The sequence below is a fragment of the Mucor mucedo genome (assembly GCF_025094135.1).
Source record: "Mucor mucedo strain NRRL 3635 chromosome Unknown EV154scaffold_31, whole genome shotgun sequence".
Lineage (NCBI taxonomy): Eukaryota > Fungi > Mucoromycota > Mucoromycetes > Mucorales > Mucoraceae > Mucor > Mucor mucedo.
In genome coordinates, this window is record NW_026252315.1 from 241,171 (window position 1) to 260,336 (window position 19,166).

General features: G+C 36.7%; 8 protein-coding genes across 8 annotated transcripts; 6 read left to right on the forward strand and 2 right to left on the reverse strand.

Annotated features, from left to right (window-relative positions):
* Window positions 1-29: 29 nt before the first annotated feature.
* On the forward strand, window positions 30-1,463 carry EV154DRAFT_504082 (urate oxidase). The gene is made up of 4 exons (XM_051600996.1): window positions 30-271; window positions 336-408; window positions 483-1,160; window positions 1,252-1,463. Exons 1-4 carry the CDS (start codon window positions 170-172, stop codon window positions 1,293-1,295), a joined length of 897 nt encoding a protein of 298 aa, XP_051459193.1. The 5' UTR covers window positions 30-169; the 3' UTR covers window positions 1,296-1,463.
* Window positions 1,464-2,689: 1,226 nt separating this feature from the next.
* On the forward strand, window positions 2,690-3,531 carry EV154DRAFT_504087 (uncharacterized protein). Its single transcript, XM_051600997.1, has 2 exons — window positions 2,690-2,810; window positions 2,877-3,531. Exons 1-2 carry the CDS (start codon window positions 2,760-2,762, stop codon window positions 3,177-3,179), a joined length of 354 nt encoding a protein of 117 aa, XP_051459194.1. The 5' UTR covers window positions 2,690-2,759; the 3' UTR covers window positions 3,180-3,531.
* Window positions 3,532-5,324: 1,793 nt separating this feature from the next.
* EV154DRAFT_537372 (uncharacterized protein) lies at window positions 5,325-7,279 on the forward strand (the record flags this gene model as incomplete). The annotated part of the gene is made up of 5 exons (XM_051604207.1): window positions 5,325-5,344; window positions 5,729-5,903; window positions 5,984-6,156; window positions 6,331-6,712; window positions 6,785-7,279. 5 exons carry the CDS (start codon window positions 5,325-5,327, stop codon window positions 7,277-7,279), a joined length of 1,245 nt encoding a protein of 414 aa, XP_051459195.1.
* Window positions 7,280-8,201: 922 nt separating this feature from the next.
* Window positions 8,202-8,980, forward strand: EV154DRAFT_537373 (ribosomal protein L6e-domain-containing protein; the record flags this gene model as incomplete). The annotated part of the gene is made up of 2 exons (XM_051604208.1): window positions 8,202-8,675; window positions 8,750-8,980. 2 exons carry the CDS (start codon window positions 8,202-8,204, stop codon window positions 8,978-8,980), a joined length of 705 nt encoding a protein of 234 aa, XP_051459196.1.
* Window positions 8,981-9,857: 877 nt separating this feature from the next.
* Window positions 9,858-11,308, forward strand: EV154DRAFT_504094 (uncharacterized protein). The gene has a single exon (XM_051600998.1). The coding sequence runs from the start codon at window positions 10,298-10,300 to the stop codon at window positions 11,141-11,143; it is 846 nt and encodes a 281-aa protein (XP_051459197.1). The 5' UTR covers window positions 9,858-10,297; the 3' UTR covers window positions 11,144-11,308.
* A 614-nt stretch (window positions 11,309-11,922) lies between these two features.
* On the forward strand, window positions 11,923-13,507 carry EV154DRAFT_550502 (endopeptidase). Its single transcript, XM_051604928.1, has 3 exons — window positions 11,923-12,071; window positions 12,187-12,379; window positions 12,459-13,507. The coding sequence occupies exons 1-3, from the start codon at window positions 12,001-12,003 to the stop codon at window positions 13,407-13,409; spliced, it is 1,215 nt and encodes a 404-aa protein (XP_051459198.1). The 5' UTR covers window positions 11,923-12,000; the 3' UTR covers window positions 13,410-13,507.
* EV154DRAFT_504096 (uncharacterized protein) lies at window positions 13,470-13,988 on the reverse strand (the record flags this gene model as incomplete). The annotated part of the gene is made up of 2 exons (XM_051600999.1): window positions 13,887-13,988; window positions 13,470-13,827 (listed from the first exon to the last, which is right to left on the reverse strand). Coding segments are annotated over exons 1-2 (397 nt in total), but the record flags the coding sequence as incomplete, so codon positions are not given.
* A 1,881-nt stretch (window positions 13,989-15,869) lies between these two features.
* On the reverse strand, window positions 15,870-18,653 carry EV154DRAFT_585643 (sulfate transporter family-domain-containing protein; the record flags this gene model as incomplete). The annotated part of the gene is made up of 6 exons (XM_051606767.1): window positions 15,870-17,248; window positions 17,311-17,881; window positions 17,974-18,135; window positions 18,206-18,276; window positions 18,329-18,435; window positions 18,501-18,653. 6 exons carry the CDS (start codon window positions 18,651-18,653, stop codon window positions 15,919-15,921), a joined length of 2,394 nt encoding a protein of 797 aa, XP_051459200.1. The 3' UTR covers window positions 15,870-15,918.
* Between the last annotated feature and the right edge of the window lie 513 nt (window positions 18,654-19,166).

Sequence of the window (19,166 nt, forward strand, 5' to 3'; positions counted from 1 at the left end):
AGATTTAAAAAGAAAGTCAATTATACCTGTATATTTTTGTTCCAAAAGAAGTAGTATTTCTCTAAATGCTCTTATCTTCATATAAAAATAACCCAAAAAAAAAAAGATATAGATATTTCTCTCTTTTCTTCTTCTTTAAGGTTTCCTTATAACAAAACATTAAAAAAAAATGTCCAACGTCTATCTTAAGCATGCTCGTTACGGTAAGGATCTCGTACGTATTATGAGAGTCTACAAGGAAGGAAGTGTTCAACATTGTACCGAACTTACTGTAAGTGTATATAAAGTGAAATAAAGTTTAGAGGATGGAACTAAACCCCATTCTCTGTGTATAGGTTCGACTCTTGTTGGAAGGTGATATCGAAACTTCCTACACCAAGGCCGATAACTCTGTGATTGTTGCCACAGGTAATTTACACATATACAGAAATAAGGAAGGGGGGAAGCCCAGTCTAAATTGACATTTTTTGTACCTCTATAAGATACTTGCAAGAACACTGTAAATATTCTTGCTAAGCGTAGTGAGAATGTTGATAACATTGAAGTGTTTGCTCAAGAGATTACTAGCCACATGTTAAAACAATATAGTCATATCTCTGGTGCTTTTGTGGATATTATCAAGCACAAGTGGACTCGTCTTTTGGTGGATGGTAAGCCTCACCCTCATTCATTTGTACGTGATGGAGAAGATGTTCAAACCACCAGTGTTCAACATTATCGTGCCGGTGATCAAATTAACATCACTTCTGGTCTGGATAAGCTTCTTGTCCTCAAGACCACTGGATCTGCTTTCCATGGTTTTTACAAGGATGAATACACTACTTTGGTCCCTACCTGGGATCGTATCTTCTCTACCGCTGTTGATGCCAAATGGACTTTTACTTCCAAGTCCGCTGAGACGCTTCGTCATGTGGATTTCAAGGCGATTCATGCGGGTGTCCGACAAATCACATGCGACACTTTTGCCAAAGATGATTCTGCCTCTGTTCAAGCTACACTTTATTTGATGCAACAACAAATTTTGGCAAAATACCCTCAAGTCGCTGAAGTTTCTTATTCTTTGCCCAATAAGCATTATGTTGGTATTGATTTGAGCAAGTTTGATATTGATAACACTGGCAAGAATGCTGCTGTCTACCATCCTCAAGCTGATCCCTCTGGTAAGTTTTTTTTTTTTTTTTTTTTTTTACATTGTAGTGCGAGGGAAAAATGATGAAATATAATAATAACCCCTCCTCATTCTCTTTTTAGGTCTGATCACTGCTGTTGCTGCACGTAAGGAGTCCAAGTTGTAAAGAGAGAGAGGGCGAGAGAGAATAAAGTTTTTTTTTGGGTTGATCCTGCAAAAGCGACCCATTGGCTTGGGACAGTTTATGTTGTCCCAATAGTATATATCCCATAAGTAAATAAAATAAAAAAAAACATTCACCAGCCACAGGTTGAAGCTGAATTTAGTTTTACCCGTTTCCCGTTGTTTAAAATAAATCGAGCAGGGTTGGATTATATATTGTTCGGTAAAGAATGTTACAGAAACAATAACAACAACCGTGATATTTAAAACTGGGTTTTTGTCTGATTTATATGGTACGATTTTTTTTTTTTTTTTTTTTTTTTTTTTTTGGTTATCTAGTTTTTTTTTTGGTTTACTCTGATTAAAAGAAGCTACTTTTTTTTTAGTTGTTGTAATCAACATTGAACAGGTTTAAAATATATATTTGTCATCCATTAAAAAAAATGCCCGGCTCATGAATAATACAAAAAAAGGACAACAATCATTACAGTGACACAGCATCTGTGCTTTTCTAACTTTAATCATCTGTTTGGAAATAATAAAATCGGCTCATTCTCCTTCAAAAAGTGAGGGTTGCACAACAAAGTGTCTAGAAAAAAAAAAGGATGATAAAGAGAGTGTATAAAGATATGAAACACAACTATTATACATTACTTTTTTTTTCAGGTACCACTGTTACATGATGGATCGATTTAATACTCGAGTTTTTAATATCACAGAATGTTTCGGAGATTTGCACAGACTTTTTTCCCCCTTTCCCAAATCTCTTATTAAATTGTTTGCATTATGTGTCATGCCATTTTTGTGGTTATTCCAAGGGGATTTTTTGGGCGCACTTTTTCCTTTTTGTTCAGATGATCCAAACTGGTTTTTTTTTTAACATGTATTGGCTGAACTTATTACACGTTTGAGGATATAGGGGGAGAATACAAAATCAAAAGAGGAACGATGGCCTGAATTTAGATTGAGTCATTCATTGTATTCCCGTCTGTCATTTTAACAATATTTATATAGTGAAATTAAAATAAAAGGGTTTTACTATTAAAAAAAAAAGATGAGTGTGTACATCTGTCAAATTACGATAGGTATCGGCTTGCTTAGAAAGTGGTTTATCGTCAGAATTGGGTTGTTATGCATATAAAAAGAGAGAGAAAGACAGTCGGATCGGGCAAATAGGGGTTAATTAGAGAGGGGGGAAAGGTGACTCAAAAATGAAATCGTCATTTTCCCACAATAAAATCAAAAGATTCATCACAGATTATCACATTTCGAGCCAATCAGATAATCTAATATTGCAAATTTGAAAATATCTCAGACCATTTCAACAAATTATTACTCATTTATTGCTGAGTTTTGAAAGTACCGTATGACTAATGTTGAGTTTTTTTTTTCTTTTCGGTATATAAAGGAGAACGCATAAACCTTCTTCTTTTTCATTATTCTCTTTTACACATACAAAAAAATAAAAATGGATCTTTCTTGGTGTATCATGTGCGACCGTCATTGTATTGACAATAATGTAAATATTATATCTCATTCTAGTTACTTGTAATCAAGGAAAACTAACATATATTTTCCATTGTAGCTTTACTGTTCCGAATCCTGTCGCTTCCAAGACAACACTGGTCATCATCACGACAGTAAGCCCAAAAGCATTCAACCCGAATTGAACATGTTCAAATCACCTTCGCTTGTTTCACCCCCTTCTTCACCTATTCTTGCACCCTTTCTGTACTCTTTCCAACCTTCGTATGATCGTCGTCGATCCACCTCTGCTGCCAGTATGCAACATGCTACCACCTCTACTTGTACCAACTACCAATACTTTCCTTACCAATGCACACCTAGTTCTCCTTCAGCATCCTCACTCTTTGATGATGATACGTAACTAGTTCAATCCCAAAATACCTTGACCTGAAATCACTCTTTTGCTGCTTGTAATACCTTTCTCCTCTTTTTTTTTGCATGGCCCTGTGTCACATACTGACCTAACCCAAAAACACCCAAAAAAAAAAAACAAAAAAAACTGACACTTTGCCCGTCTCCGAAAAGGCATTTCCCTTATTATTTTATTATATATACATATATTATACATAGATTTTATTCACTCTCTATTTTTTTTCCTACTGCATCCTATCTCTACCTCCCCCCCCCAAAAAAAAGCATTTCAATTTCCCCAAAAATTATCATTCAATAAATTTATTAAAAATAATCAGTTAATAATCTTATATTTTTTAACGTATGATCTCGTCACTTGTCTCTTTTATGGGGTCTTGTTAAAAGCTTGTCAAAATACTTATTCGGGGCATATGGAGAAGGACGGACTCTTGGTCCAAACTTTGTTTTTTTTTTTCAAACTACTCCCATCTACAGAAACGGAGGAAAAAAAAGCGCAACAACATACCGGAACCTAGACCCGTTCTCCCCGGAGGTCAAACAAAACGGAAGAGCCCCCACCCCAACATCATTTGTCAAACTTGTTAATGACTCAAAACTAAAAGCCCTCTTTTTAAAATAAGCCCCATGCGAAAGCTGCCCTTTCCCGGCGGTAACAGCGGCGACAGTAGTAGCAACGGCGGTTTTCGGCTCAAAATGTTATGTGTGCGGTTCAAAATTACCGAAAATGATGAGTATTGACATCATTCATTGAGTTGTCAACTTACAGCGCTATTTCCATTTAGCCCAAGGTCCCCGATTACCTTTTAGTGCCAGGACGCGTCCTTAAACATAATAAATACAAACATTACATCGCTATGACCCCTCCCCTTCTTCCAACCTTATACATTTGTGCATTTTTCAAAAAAAAGTTCCCCAAACAAAAAAAAAAACAAAAAACCCAACTAGATGGATAAACAAAACGGAGACACGGATTTTTAATAAATACGTCAAAAAGTGCCCTGATCGTTTGTATTCAAAATGAACTAAATATTTACAATTACATAATTACCCGGTTGTTATGACAACCAGCCCGTAGGAAAATAGAAGAAGGTTTTGTCGTCACTACCCAACTTTTTGACAACACTTTCTCTCTCTCAAAAAAATAAAATAAATCATATGTATTCTTATTCTAAAGTTAGAATTTTCTTTCAAAAGTGATCAACTCAAGACACATCATTAACATACTGATGGCGAAAAAAAAGGGGGAGGGGGAGGACTAACTAGTCTATAAAAAAAGAATCAATCCATGCAAATGTTTGCGGCGTAGATAAGAGCCACACATGCACTTCAAAAAAAAAGCATCGGAATTAGGTATGAAATAAGAAGGGCGGGTAACACGGACACTATGATCAGGAACGAGCATACCATAGTTAAGCGTAAATCCTCTTTATTATTGTTTGCCAAGGCCATATCGCTAACCCCATTTCAAGGGACCGTTTTTTTTTTTTTTTTTTTTAGACTCTTTACAAATCTTCCATTTCGAAAAAAAAATACGCCATTCTATCCATAAATAACGTATTACCTTGATCGTTTGGCTTATACATTTAAAAAGCGTAGAAATGTAGGAATTAGAAAAAAAACACTCGATGACTAATACTTAAAGGAAATTTCATCTTTTTGGTTCCATACGTTTAAAAGGAATGCGCGTATTTTTTTTTTTAAAAAAAAAAAAACTGCGCTGAATAAGCTAAGCATGTTATTACGAAAAAGTTTATTTATTTAATTTACAGACCTTTAGTGATAAACTATTCGTCTCTTTTTCTAAAGATGGCGTTATTTACTTATGCTGCTAGTTGTCTTTTTTTTTTTTTTTTTTCAAATTCGCTATCGCATATCAATGCATTATTTTTAAGAGTATTCCCATGAATTTTTGAGTTTTATTTTCAAAAAGACAAAGATGGCTAACCGAATAGTCTGTACTTTTTTATTATGCCACGGCGCATGAATCTACTTTGCATTTCCAGTCAGACCATAATTACGGCTGGGGTAAAGTCTTTTTTTTTTTTTTTTTTTTTTTTTTATAATAACACGCCTACAAAAACAAATCGTGTATGGCATTGAATCAGAATAAACTACGCTTTGAGTATCAGAAACTATGGGTGTATATCTGCTAACGTTTTTATTTTGCGGAATATGTATGTTATAGATATACTATCAAATGTAACTGCTCAGACGCACTCGTGACTACCAAGTAGTTCAAAAAACCGTCTGAGATGAAAGGATAACCAAATCAAATCAAGGACCCACTAGTTTCATGGTAAACTTTAAGGATTTGTACCTTGACAAAATGCGATTCATACCCTCACCAGACATCTTTCATGTTCTGGTTATTTGGATATAATAGAGAGCCAAAGTGTTTTAAACAGCTATTGTGACTTGCTCAGATCGCTCACTGAAATGTTTGAGCCTTTTCTCTCCTTTTTTTTTTTTTTTTGCCCCTTTATTTTTGCATTTTTTTTTTTTTTTTCCATACAAAAGAATGGAAGCACCTCAATGTAGAAAACGACAAAGACGATCAGGCCTCAAAACAAAACACGAAATCAAAAAGAACTTTGCAACAAGTTTATTTTCAAAAGAGTTGGTACTGCATGTGTTCAGTTTCTTATCTTTCAAAGACTTAATACAATGTGCCGCAGTGAGTACGGATTGGCGTAGAATAGCCAACGATGAAATGGTAAAATGATTAATTTTTTAAAATTTTTTATTTCCTTCTACTCCCAAGTACATATAACTCACAACTCTTTTTCATTATAGCTTTGGAAACCATTGTTCAATCGTCATTTTAGGGATCCACTTTTATTAGAAGATAGAAAGACAAAGTTTCAGTATCACCGACGGTCCTCTGTGACACGACAAGGAGGAAGCTGGAAAGCGAAATATAGAATACACCATAATTGGCTACGAGGCCAATGCTACATCAACGATCTGTCACATACAATGGAAAACACAGACAATTTCCACCAAATACAAGTGCTGCATGATACCATCTTTCTAGTCGGGGATAGCACGAGTTCCGGGATCGACGTTTGGAAATATGTAGAAAATGGATCTGTCCATGTGCATCAGGTACAATCCACAGAGAATACCGATGGATTTATTAGCTTTTTAAAGTTGGTGGAGGGACCTATAAACCGTTTAATAGCTGGCTATTCAAATGGTGGGTTTACCCTTTGGGAGATATCCGGGACCAACTTGAGGGAAATTACAAATTACAATCCATCGAGTCAACATGACAAGGTAACGTCCGTTGGCATGGAGTATCCCATGATACTTGTCTGCACAGAAAGTATGAAACTATCTGTATTTCATGTCACTCCATCGCTTTCATTGGAGCTGATACATCGTTTACAAAGTCCTATGGATTGGTCTCCCGTTGCTATAGAGATTCAGAAACACGAGTCGAAAAGAAAGACTGGTCTATGGAAAGTGATTGTCTGCTTTGGGTTATCCGGTGGAGGATTTACGTCGTCTATTGGTGTACAGGTAACATAAACAGATACCGATATTACAAATATGTGTTTATATAACTCATTTTTTTTTTTTTTTTACTTGCAGGAATTCATCTTGTCTACAAGTGCAGTTATTTCATCCAAACATGGATTTGCTCTTGATTTTGAGTCTGTTTATCCATCCCTAAATACAGTCTCCGAAAAAATTACATCCATGGCTTATGCTCCACCCCATTTAATTACGGCGCATCCAAACAACACGATGAAGCAATACTTTATTCGGGTTAATGATCATACACTCGACATTGCTTTTAAAAGGACACTATACGGACATACATTTAAAGTGGATGCCCTGGCTATCGACCCGTCCAGACGAACCTTGGTAAGCGGAGATAAATCAGGCCTTAAAATCTGGGATTTGGCCAAAAAGGGGGAATGTCAAGTGACTCTCAACAATCATGTTCATCAATCAAGCATGGATGAGTTGCCTGATTTCTCAATCAAGAATCTGGGGTTTGATGAAGACAAAATTTACGCTGTCGTTCATTCCATAGATAGATCATTTGTTCGCTTATGGTCGTTTAATTCGATGAAATTGTAAATAGTAAAACCTAATGATAATAAAAAAAAAAGTTTCTGTGTTTAGTGTACTCTTTTGAAGCTTTAACTGACAACAAACAGATGCGCAAAAAAAAAAAAAAATCACGTGCCCCGGAGTGAACAATTGAATCTCCGAAATCTTTCTCTCGCGCCGGGCGGGCGGGCTTCCTACCTATGGGTTAAATAACCAAAGCGATTCTTTAACGTATCATCCTCTTTTTCGTGATTGCCAAAGGTATATATTAGGAATATTTGAACAATGAGAGAGTAGATAGATCATGGCAGCAGCACCGTTTGATGACAGATGGATGGATAACGCCATTTTATGCATCCCATGCGTGAAAGGAAAAAAAAAAAGTTAAAGTGATAAAAGAGAGAGAGGTGGAGGAGGACGTATTGAACAACCGATGTATTAGGATATCAACCCATCCATCCGTTCACAACCTTTATAATATATCCTCCCTTCCCCCACTCCAACTCGATATTATTTTTTATTTATATTTTGCAATCAAATCAGGCCTGCATCATCCAACAATCGAAACCAGGCAGTAAGAAAAAAAAATCCACAACTTTTTTTTTTTTTTTGATGAACTCGGGTTTCAATTCCAAACCTTTCAATGAACGATTTTTAGATTTCAACATCATTTCCCTCCCGCAACTCCAATCAATGTTTACACCCCAATGAAAAAAAAAAAGTAATGGAAAGCCTAGACAATGGAAACCAGGTTTACGACTACACTGGTCTCAGTACATGTTTATGCATGGAATAATGGAACACCAAAAATGAGGATTCGTTTTTTTTTTTTTGTATATGCTTGCTGTCATTGAAAGGAATACAGCCATCTCTTTTCTATACTCTTCTCTATTGTTCAAAAGTAGTGTTTATAGTGTACGGCCACTAATTATTTCTGTTTACAGCTAAAATGCCCCACGCACCTAGAAACAGCTTCATTGCTCCTGGCGTTACTCGCTTCTCTCGCTCTGCTGCCTACGCCAAGAAGGCCGCTTACAAGCGCAAGCACGTCACTGTTGCTGCTGCCCCTAAGGCTGCTGCCACTGACAAGACTGTTGAAGTTAAGGGTGGTAAGAACGGTGCCAAGCGTACTGTCCCCGCTCAAAAGGCTTCTCGTTTCTACCCCGCTGAGGATGTTCCCCAACCTAAGCTCGGTCGTAAGACTGCCAAGAAGACTGGTCTCCGTTCCACCATCACTGCTGGTACCGTTGTCATTCTCCTCGCTGGTCGTTACCGTGGAAAGCGTGTCGTTGTCTTGAAGCAACTCGATTCTGGTCTCCTCCTCGTTTCCGGTCCTTTCAAGATCAACGGTGTCCCCTTGAGACGTGTCAACCAAGCCTACGTCATCGCCACCTCCACCAAGCTCGACCTCTCTGCTGTCAAGGTAACTTGGTTTTTATAATTTTTTGATGTAAGATGTGTACTAATTTAATCTATTTTTTTATTTCATTCTATCAGATTGATGAGAAGATCAACGATGCCTACTTCAAGAAGGCTGCCAAGACTGATAAGGCTTTCCTCGAAGGTGAGTCCAAGAAGGCTGCTTTCCCTGCTTCCAAGGCTGCTGACCAAAAGGTTGTCGATAAGGCTCTCCTCGAAGTTGTTGCCAAGACTCCTTTCCTCCGTCAATATCTTGTCTCTACTTTCTCTCTTCAAAAGGGTCAATTCCCTCACGCCATGAAGTTCTAAATTAATTTTTTTTTTAATTTTTAAAAGAAAACTCCCTCCCTCAAATTGAAATAAAAAACGATAATTTTTTTTTGTCATGATAACAGCGTAATTTACTTGTTTTTGTAATTTGGTTCTTATAAGTATAATGGTATGAGCTCTTACTACTTTTCAGGAGGGTCAATTTCAGTCACACTGGCTGATACTAAAGATATTGCTTCACTTTTCATGCCATGATGGGGTGATACGTTTTGTCAATTTTTTTGTATCGTTCGTGTGACATGGTACAATGTCAAAGATTTAAACCTACCGTTGCAAATAAGATCCCAAAAGCTGAAGATCGAGGTGGAACTTTCGACAATGCGGTAAAGACGAACTGTTTATTTACGAAACGAAGGCAATTTCGAAAAAAAAAAGAAGGCCAAACTTCTATACAGTTTTGGGTATGTCTGCTAAAAGCAATGAATATTGCCATCAAGATTCGCTAGCATAGGAATAGAGGCGATTTCATACATAACATAAAACCCTTCAGCAAGCAAATTTGTCACATACACAGCGATATAGAAACCATATTTGTCAATGTTATCACCTATTGTTACGACTTCACTTATAATATGCATACTTAGGACACCTTGATTTTCTTTGGAGTAAGGCTATCCATGACTGGAATATCGCCCCAAAACATAAGTATACCTTGAAATGATATACTTGTTTATCACAAATATTTATAACTCTGCCAATGATTGAATTCATTAAGAGAGCTACACTCGTATTTTGGAGAAAACAGGTACTGGGAACAAGTTAAGATTGCATATGTGACTGGAGAATGGATCTAATACGCGAGTTTAAATAACGGACTCAGTGATCCGAAGGGGATCCCTCTTACCTTTTTTTTTTTAAAAAAACAATTACAATGGCTAAACAACTGCATACCATTCCAGGCTATAGGCGTGCCCGTGGTATAAACTGGTCTACAGGCGAAGACGCTCAATTGTGCGAATCCTGGTCAGCCACGTGTGAAAAGGCCTTTATGGGTAATGACCAAAGAAGTCGCGAATTCTGGAGCGTCGTGGAGGAGGATTTCAATGAAAACTATGTAAAAAACTACCAACTCCCAATTATAGAAAGGGCCGATGGGTCTCATAAGTTGCGATTCGGTGTTATCGCAAAGTCTGTCAATAAGTTCTGTAAGTATTACCACACTTGTTTGTACGACTCCTCTACTGGTGAAAAGAACCTCATTGACGCGGTATGTCATATCATTCAAAAACGTAATTACTCAACTTATGTGTGATAACTGATATCGTATATATTACATAAAAAAAGCTCAATAAAGCCATGAAAATGTATAAGGATGAAGAAGGAAAGGATAGTAAAGGTTTCATGTTCTTGCATTGCTGGAAGATCCTCGAGAAAAGCTATGGGTGGTTGAATCGTCCTGGAGTAGTTAAGATGAAACAAAGTGAAAGAAGAGTAGCCAGAATAATTCCAAACGAATCAGATGATGATGAATACCCAGCGGTACATCCTGCGGAAATTACGTCAATTGGGGAACGTCCTGCACAACCTAAAATGGTTGAAATACGTCCTGCACAACCTACAGTGGCCGAGGAACGTCCTGCGGAATCTAGGATGGTTGAGGAACGTCCTGCAGAACCTATAGTGGTTGATGAACGACCTACAGAACCTAATGTGATTGAGGAACGTCCTACAGAAGCCATAGTGGTTGATGAACTTCCTATGGGAGGTAATATAATTGAGGAAAGTAAATGTGATGAGAAACTCGACTTGGCGACAATACTCCAGGAATTTGTTGCGTCGAATGAAAAGAAAATAAAGCTGGCTGAGGAGAAAATGAGGTGGAAGCGAGACAGAGAAATCTTGATGACAGATCCTTCTACCATCACCTTTAAACGATATCGTACGTATATTGAAAAGAAACAAGATGACATTATGGATCGTATGTTGGAGGAGGATTTAGTGGAGGAAGATAACCGTCGACAATCGTTTTATACACCGCCCGTGTCCACACATGACACTGATTCAATTGAAAATGATGATGGACCTGCATGGCGAACTTCTTTGAACAACTCTATCGGTGCTCTGAAAGATGAGTTGGAAGATAAGAAAGCTGATATTGCTAAAGCCGAACAAAAATTAGGTATAATGAAGCAACTGTTGTGATTTTCCGAACCCCTATTCGTATTTTTATATTCCAAGTTGCATGGTACTATGTCTAGGCCGATTTTTACAATTGTTTCACTGAAATAAAAAGATACACCTAACATAAATACCCAGACCTACAGCCATGGTATGGTTCATCATGTATTCATATAAACATATGTCTCACATTCTATCAGTAAAATTAAATAAAATGAAAACCCTCATCTCAAAGCAGTAGAGACGTGCCTATTCAGGATTTATACACTACATTTCATTCAATACTCCGCCAAGCATTTTTCTGAATGCTTAAAAGATAAAGCACTATACTGCGGCAGATTGTCAGTATTGGGTGTAAATGACTTAATCCGGAAAAAGATCGAGTTTTAAAGTTTAAAGAAGATAGGTAGATGTTCCTCATTGGATAAATGTTGACTGTCCGTATGAGAGATGATTGGTGTCATTTCAACTTGCGGTCAGGTTCAATATCTGAATACAGGTTGTGTATTGTGAAAACTAGTCCAAAAAAGCGGGTTAAAAAATACATGTCCATAGCGGGAAACTGATTCTACATATTTTACCTCTAACAACGGATTCGGGTGCACTTCATGTGGTCATTGCTCACTGATACGTAGTACATACAATAATTATGACCTATTTCATATTACTCTTTTTAGAATATGCTTAAATGAAGGGCAGTAACCAGGATTAAAAAAAGGCTCAAATGACATCATTTATACGATTTTTGAGGCCCTTTAACTTTTCAGGTGGGAAAAAAAAGCCCGACAAGCAGCAACTTCAATAGAAGTTTATTTTTATTTTTATTTTTCCTTTTCTCTTGTTAACTATTCTTTTTATTTTCCTTTTCATAAAACTAAAATATGAAGATCTTTGCTTTATCGGCCATTGTAGCCACTGTTTTCGCAACCATTTCTGAAGCTGCAGTCTCCAGGTAAACATAAACATTAGCAAATTTCTCGGGTTCTTTTTTTGTTTTGTTTGCATAAACATATAAAAAAAAGTTCCCGTAGAAACGCAATGCAGGGTTATTAACAAAGGTCTTTTAGAATTGCCATCAAGAAGGCTAATGAAGCACCTTCAGAGAAACTTAACCGTTATGCTCAAACCGGTGAATATATGGCACAAAAGTATTTTGGCTCTTCTCGTCAACAATCTGAAAAGGGCGTTTTACCATTCCATGTTAAACCTGATGGCAGTGTCGAGCATGGTGTCCCCATTTCAAATTATATGAATGCTCAGGTAAATATTTATATGTTACACACATACAAATTTCATAAGCTTGTCAAAAATATTAACCTCCCCCATGACCCCAACGTAGTATTATGGTGATATTGAAATCGGTACTCCTCCTCAAACTTTCTCCGTTGTGTTTGATACTGGTTCTTCCAACCTTTGGGTTCCTTCTACTCACTGTAACTCTATTGCTTGTTTCATGCATCGTCGTTATGATTCTGCTCAATCAGAGACCTTTAAAGAAAACGGAACCGAATTCGCCATCCAATATGGTACTGGTTCTTTGGAAGGATTCATTAGCCAAGATACACTCCGTGTGGGCGGCATCAAAATCGAGGATCAAGGTTTTGCTGAATCTGTAAAGGAACCCGGATTCACCTTTGCATTAGCTCGTTTTGATGGTATCTTTGGCCTTGGTTATGATACCATTTCCGTAAAGCACACTGTACCCCCTTTCTACCATATGGTAAACAATGACTTGGTTGATGAACAATTATTCTCATTCTGGTTGAATGATGTCAACAAGGGTGGCGAAGAAGAAGGTGGTGAGCTTGTATTTGGTGGTGTTGATGAAGATCATTTCAAGGGAAACCTTACTTGGGCTCCTATCAGAAGAAAGGGTTATTGGGAAATTGATCTTGAGAACATTAAGTTTGGTGGTGAATATATCGATTTAGATCCCGTCGGTGCTGCTATCGATACTGGATCTTCTCTTATTGTCGCTCCTAGCACAGTTGCTGATTTAATCAATCATGAAATCGGTGCTGTCAAGAACTGGGCTGGTCAATGGACCCTCGATTGTTCTCTTGTACCTAACCTTCCTGAATTCTGTTTCGTATTTGCTGGTAAGGATTTCTGTTTAGCTGGTGAGGACTATGTGCTCAAGGTCCAAGACCAATGTATCTCTGGATTTATGGGTATGGATATCCCCGAACCTGCTGGTCCTCTTTGGATTGTTGGTGATGTATTCCTTCGTAAATTCTATAGTGTATATGATCTCGGAAATAACAGAGTCGGTCTTGCTGAATCTAAGTAAAAATTTAATATATATAAAAACAAACCCACCCCAAAAAAAACCCCCCCTCTGCCAATTAAATAATAAATAATTATATGTATCTTGCTTTATTATACTACAACAACTGCTACAATTATACTAATAGCTAAGGCTGCGAAGTAACGAGGGGTTTGGGCAGTATTACCCATGGATTTAGTGCTGCTTTGTCCAGTGTTCTTGGGTTTTACGGTATCTAATGTCTTACTTGCCTCTGATAATGCACTATAAACAGAACCCTGGACTCCGGAAGGAAGCTGAGATACCTTGGCGGATGCCATTGAAATATACGACTGGAGACCAGATGGATTCTTCATGAGACTACTAACAGCAGAGGCGTACTCTGTAGGAATAGCTGGAATAGCGACGCCACTAAGACTAAGACTTGGAATGGAAGTAGGAACTACAAACGTTTAAATGAGTTAATAAATCACAATAAAGCTAATTTTAGGCGTTACATACGACTTTGATCTTGTGCTGAAACTGTATAAGCGATAGCAGCAACAGAAGCAATAATAAGACTAGATTTAACCATGTTGATATATGTTTTTTTATGAATAAGAGGATAAAGAAAAAGAAAAAGATAAAATGGTCGATCTCCCTGCTTTTTATTTGTTATTTGTACATGATCCATATTCAGGAGACAACATTGTGCAACAAATAAATTTATCCAACAAATTAGTTTTTTTTTTTTGCTTGGTACAAGCGATCATGAAAGGGCCAATTAAATCTATATTGAAATCGATTTTGGGTAGATCCCCTTTTTATTTATTCATTACCACAAAATAAATTAAGTACAAAATAAAAATCTATAATGTAATAGTAGCTAAAGGTACCTTTTTTTTTTACACTAATACCTTCCAAAATATTTTGCAGGTACGTCACATCACCTTCGCAATGCGATGTTTTCTTTGGATTTTAATTTAAAGTATGAGAGTCAGATAAACCAGTGATAAAATTAAAAAGCACCTCCACAAATTTTTAGGAGAACAAAAGGACAAAAAAAAAGACCTTTTGTAGTGGAACTAGATACTTTTTTTTGTGCATCAAATCGAAAGTACATGCATGAGGGCTTGTATGTTCACTGTACATCATATTGTGATTTGTAGCTGTACTACTGTTGAAAAGCAATCTAATACAATATGGAAATATCAGGGAAAAGGAACCATACAAATTAAAGACGCTCTATTAAATCTTTAATTATCAGGGTTGATTAAATCGTCAACTACAGTAATTAATTTTGGACAAATGCAAAGAAACAAAGCAAAAAAAAAAAAAAAAAAAAAAAAAAAAAAAAAAAAAAAAAAAAAAAAAAAAAAAAAAAAAAAAAGGTTCAGAGCCATAAAAAAAAAAACTTTGTAATATATAAAGATGCTTGGATAGTTGTTTCACTAAACTTTTTGAATTTAGGAAAAATGAGACTCCTGTACTGACCAATTTCGAAGTGTTGGGATAGAATCGAACACAATCTTAATTTTTGACTAAATACACATCGTTTTGGTCAAAGTACAACTTGGAGATTCAAATTTGTGTAATACCATGACTTTTAGTTTTCCTGAAAAATAACACGAATGCTGCTTTAATAAACTATTCTGTTTAGAATTCTATTAAAGTCTTTTCAAATACAAATTGTATTCATCCGAATTCAAAGTACAGTAGTAAAACTAATTGATCTACTCAAATAATATTCCCAAAAACAGGTTTTTGACGCCATTTCTTTTTTTCTCGTCAATAAAGCAACTTAATCAGAAGTAAATGATTTGCTGGGTTTAGTGTAAGCTGTTGTAGTAACTTTGTCGTTGCAGCTATAATTCCAAGGAGACACATCTTTTAACCGAATTTGGAAATACAACCAAAAGAACTTTTCATCGCTGTCTTTTAAATGACAACAGTACTGTTTAAACTATGAATGAGATTAGTAAGTTGATATTAATGTGAGACTTTCTGCTAGCAAAGTAACCACATAAATTGTAACAGGAGTTAGATTGGTCACACTTTATTCTCTTTTTAAAAGAACAGGTAACGTTTTACAGAAAGAACAGCGACGAGTTGCTCACGTTATTAAAGACACAGACAATACTTTGTCGTGTGGGTTGTCTCACGTGGTGCTTCCTTATATTAAGTCACAGTAAAGCGCAAAGAGAACACAAACGAAACCCCTGAATGTAATTTAAGCGGGTAATGCATGTCTCACACGCACACTTCGATGTACTGCTTTGAAAGGGCATATAACGAGACACATGACAAAATATGATTAAATTTCACATTATTTTGTATTGATGTTATCAACGTTTGAATATTAAGATCCGAAACATCGCCTACCACTAGTACTCGTGGCAAGCTCTATTTATTATACAAAGGTATCATTATTTATGTATGGTAAAAATTTCTACGATCTCATCTAATTATGAGATCAAGGTTTGTAAATGAAAAAAAAATGGGTACTAAATAAAGGAAATATAATAAAAAGGAGAAAAAGGTGTTCAGCTGAAATCTATAATTCGGCTGTGGTCACAACAACACCATTAACATCTGTCTTTTCTTCTGAAGGAGAACTTAAAGTCTCATTGTACCATCTGGTGCAAATCGATCGCACAGCCGAGTCAACATCCCAATGGAAGCATGGATATCGATCAGTGGGAGTGTAGTAATTAGGTCTTAGACTACGGCAATCTGCATGAACATCTGTGGGAATGGTATTATCCATATCTGTAGTATTAGCAGTTCCGGATGTTTCCAAATCGTAAATGAAGTTGCCGGTGGATTCGAGCCCAGACTTATTGTTAACCACCATATGCTTAAGCGGAAACTTATCGTTTGTAGGAGGGTGATGATTACCAGCAGAGGCCAGAGAGACTAATGAATTGTTACCAGAACTCAAAGACGAAGACATACCACATCTATCACTTTGTTCATACGACCCGAAACCTGCATTTAGTAAGGAACCACGGACACTTTGACCTTGAAGTCCCGTGAAATGCCATTCGACCGAACAACCAGCATATCGATCCAAAGTTTCTCTTACAGTAATTAAGTTTTGTAAAGCAGTTGAGTCTACTCTGCACACAGCTGCAAAATCTAGAACAATTGCTTCTAGAACCGGAAGTTTGATAGCATTGAAATTTTCGGTATGGGGACTTTGGCTCCACGATTTTTCACTGTCACTTTTGTTCATATATTCTATGTTACCACATCGCGTTTTTTGTTTGATGAGATGCGTAATTGCTTCTGATATATGCTCGGCGTTCGGATAAAGTATGGAATCACAAAGACGCAATACCACTAAGCCTGACGGTAACTCAGTAATATAATTTTGGAAATTAGGGTCGACTTCATCTACATACAAATAATGTTTGTTTGTATCTGTGGCAGCGTCGGTAGTGGTTTTGTTGCCTAATTTATCCAAAAACATTTGTTTGGTTGTTTCATCGGCATTTTTATCAAGGGAGATTCTAGCTAAACTTTGGATGGGAGGCCGAGCAAATCTGTAGAGCATTATAAGCATAGAAAGACCTACAGCAGCATAGATACCCATTTGAACATCGACAAAAATAGTGACAACAACTGCAGAAACCCAGACAATAAACTCGGCCGTACTCGCGCGCCATAACTCTTTCAAGTATTTACTTCCAGATACCAAGTCAGATACTGCATGGATAACTACAGCGGCAAGGACTGCATCAGGTATATAATAAAAGGCAGGTGTGAGAGCATATAAGGCTAGGACAACCACCGCACCGGAAAAGACACCAGCAATTGGTGTTCTTGAACCGGATCTTGCCATAATAGCTGTACGACTGAAGGCACCTGTAGCCGGATAACCTCTATTTCAAAGAGAAAAGAAAAGTTAAAAGCATGAACATGATGTAATATTATTTTTACTTACCCAAAGAATGCACCCACGACATTTGTTACACCGATAGCTAAAATCTCTTGATCTGCATCAATTTGATAATCATAAATCCTTCCAAAGGACTTTGCGACCGTGATATGTTCCAGAATTAGAATAATCACAATGGAAGGAAGCACACCGCCAGCTTCTTGAAGAATGTCAAAATGAAGACGAGGAACGGCCATGTGATCAAAACCTGGAGGTACAGATTGGATGACCGAAATAGGACTTACTTCCTTTCCCATGTTGATCAAGAATGAAATGAATGTACCTAAAATAACAATAAGGCCGTTTCGCATGATACCGAATAAGAAAACTGATTTTTGTAAGACAGGTGAGCGGCATGTAAACCGAGCACAAATAAACTTTACGCCGTACAGAAAAACAAGCGAGGATAAGCCAAAGGCAACATCAAGATGAGTTTGTGGTAATTTTTTAAGAATATTCCCGAATATAAGGTAAGGTGGAGCATGTGTGGTTACATCAGGGAGTCCGAAAAGTTTAGGCCATTGACTGAGAACAATTGTGATAGCAGACCCTGTCATATATCCGGCAATGGCGGGCTCTTTATAAGTTTTTAATTAAGGTTTTTGTTTAGTCTCAATCCAAATATTTCTCTCCACAAAAGGAAGAATATAAAGTTCATTGCTATTTTACCTGGTATAAAATCTACTAACATACCTAGTCTTAACAGACTAATGATAATGCTAATTATTCCAGCAAAAAGACCGAGAGTAACTGCAACTTCAGAGGGTGTGATTGTAGGATTGACTTTGATAACGGAATTAACAACGGTACTTACAAGCAACGATACCGTAGCTGTTATTTTTTTTTTTAAAAAAAAAGAATATGAATATTTGACTAAGGAATGCGCGAGAATTTATCTTACATATAGGACCGATACTTATGTCTTTGGATGTACCAAAGAAACAGTAAAGAGTAACACCGACAAAAGAAGTACTGTTAAATAGTTAGATCAGGTTATAAGTAAGTAAGCCGTTACAATACGTACTATAAACCATATTGAGGATCCAAATTAGCAATTTTGGCGTAAGCCATGCTTTGAGGTACAATCACTATCCCAACTGTTACACCAGCAATGACATCTTGTACGAGCCACTAATAAATATAAATGTTAAGTCATAATGCATCGGTCATTATAGAATGCATGGTGATATGCTTACACTGAGATTGTATCTATGGATCCACTGAAGAATTGGAAATATACTTGCAAAGTAATTTTTGAAAAACTTGGGTAGCTTTCCAAAGAATTGTTGAATCTTTTGCTTAGTAGCGATTGTTTCATAGTCAATCACAATAGAGCCTTCTTCTCGCATTTTACTAATTGATGTAAACAGTAACGAATATAAGCTTATGTATGGTTAAAAAAAAAGAAGAAAGGTAGAAAGTAACACATCATTTTATATAAAACAGGTAAAACACGGGATAAAGACGAATGAAGGGGGTGTTTTTTAAATTTCAGGAGTAGCGAACATTTTTTTTTTTTTTTTTTTGGTGACGGTGATGTTGTGAAAGAAAAAAAAAAATGTTAAAGACAAATTAGGCAACACTTTCCTTCATCATTTTTGCTGAATTGGAGAAACGCTGGTCTTAAGAGCACCTACATGCACCATCATGCAAAATAAATGGTCATGATAGAAATGCTCAATGGTTAATTTAACTACTACTTTTCACTGCTACTACAGTGCATATATCGGTTGCATCATCAACAAAGTCAGCTATAAGTCATATTGCTGTGTCGAGAAAAGCTTCAAATAGCAGCGAGCTTGTAAAAAACGGGTGCACGAGTAAAATGATACTACTATAGACTTCTTCTACTTACGGGCAAC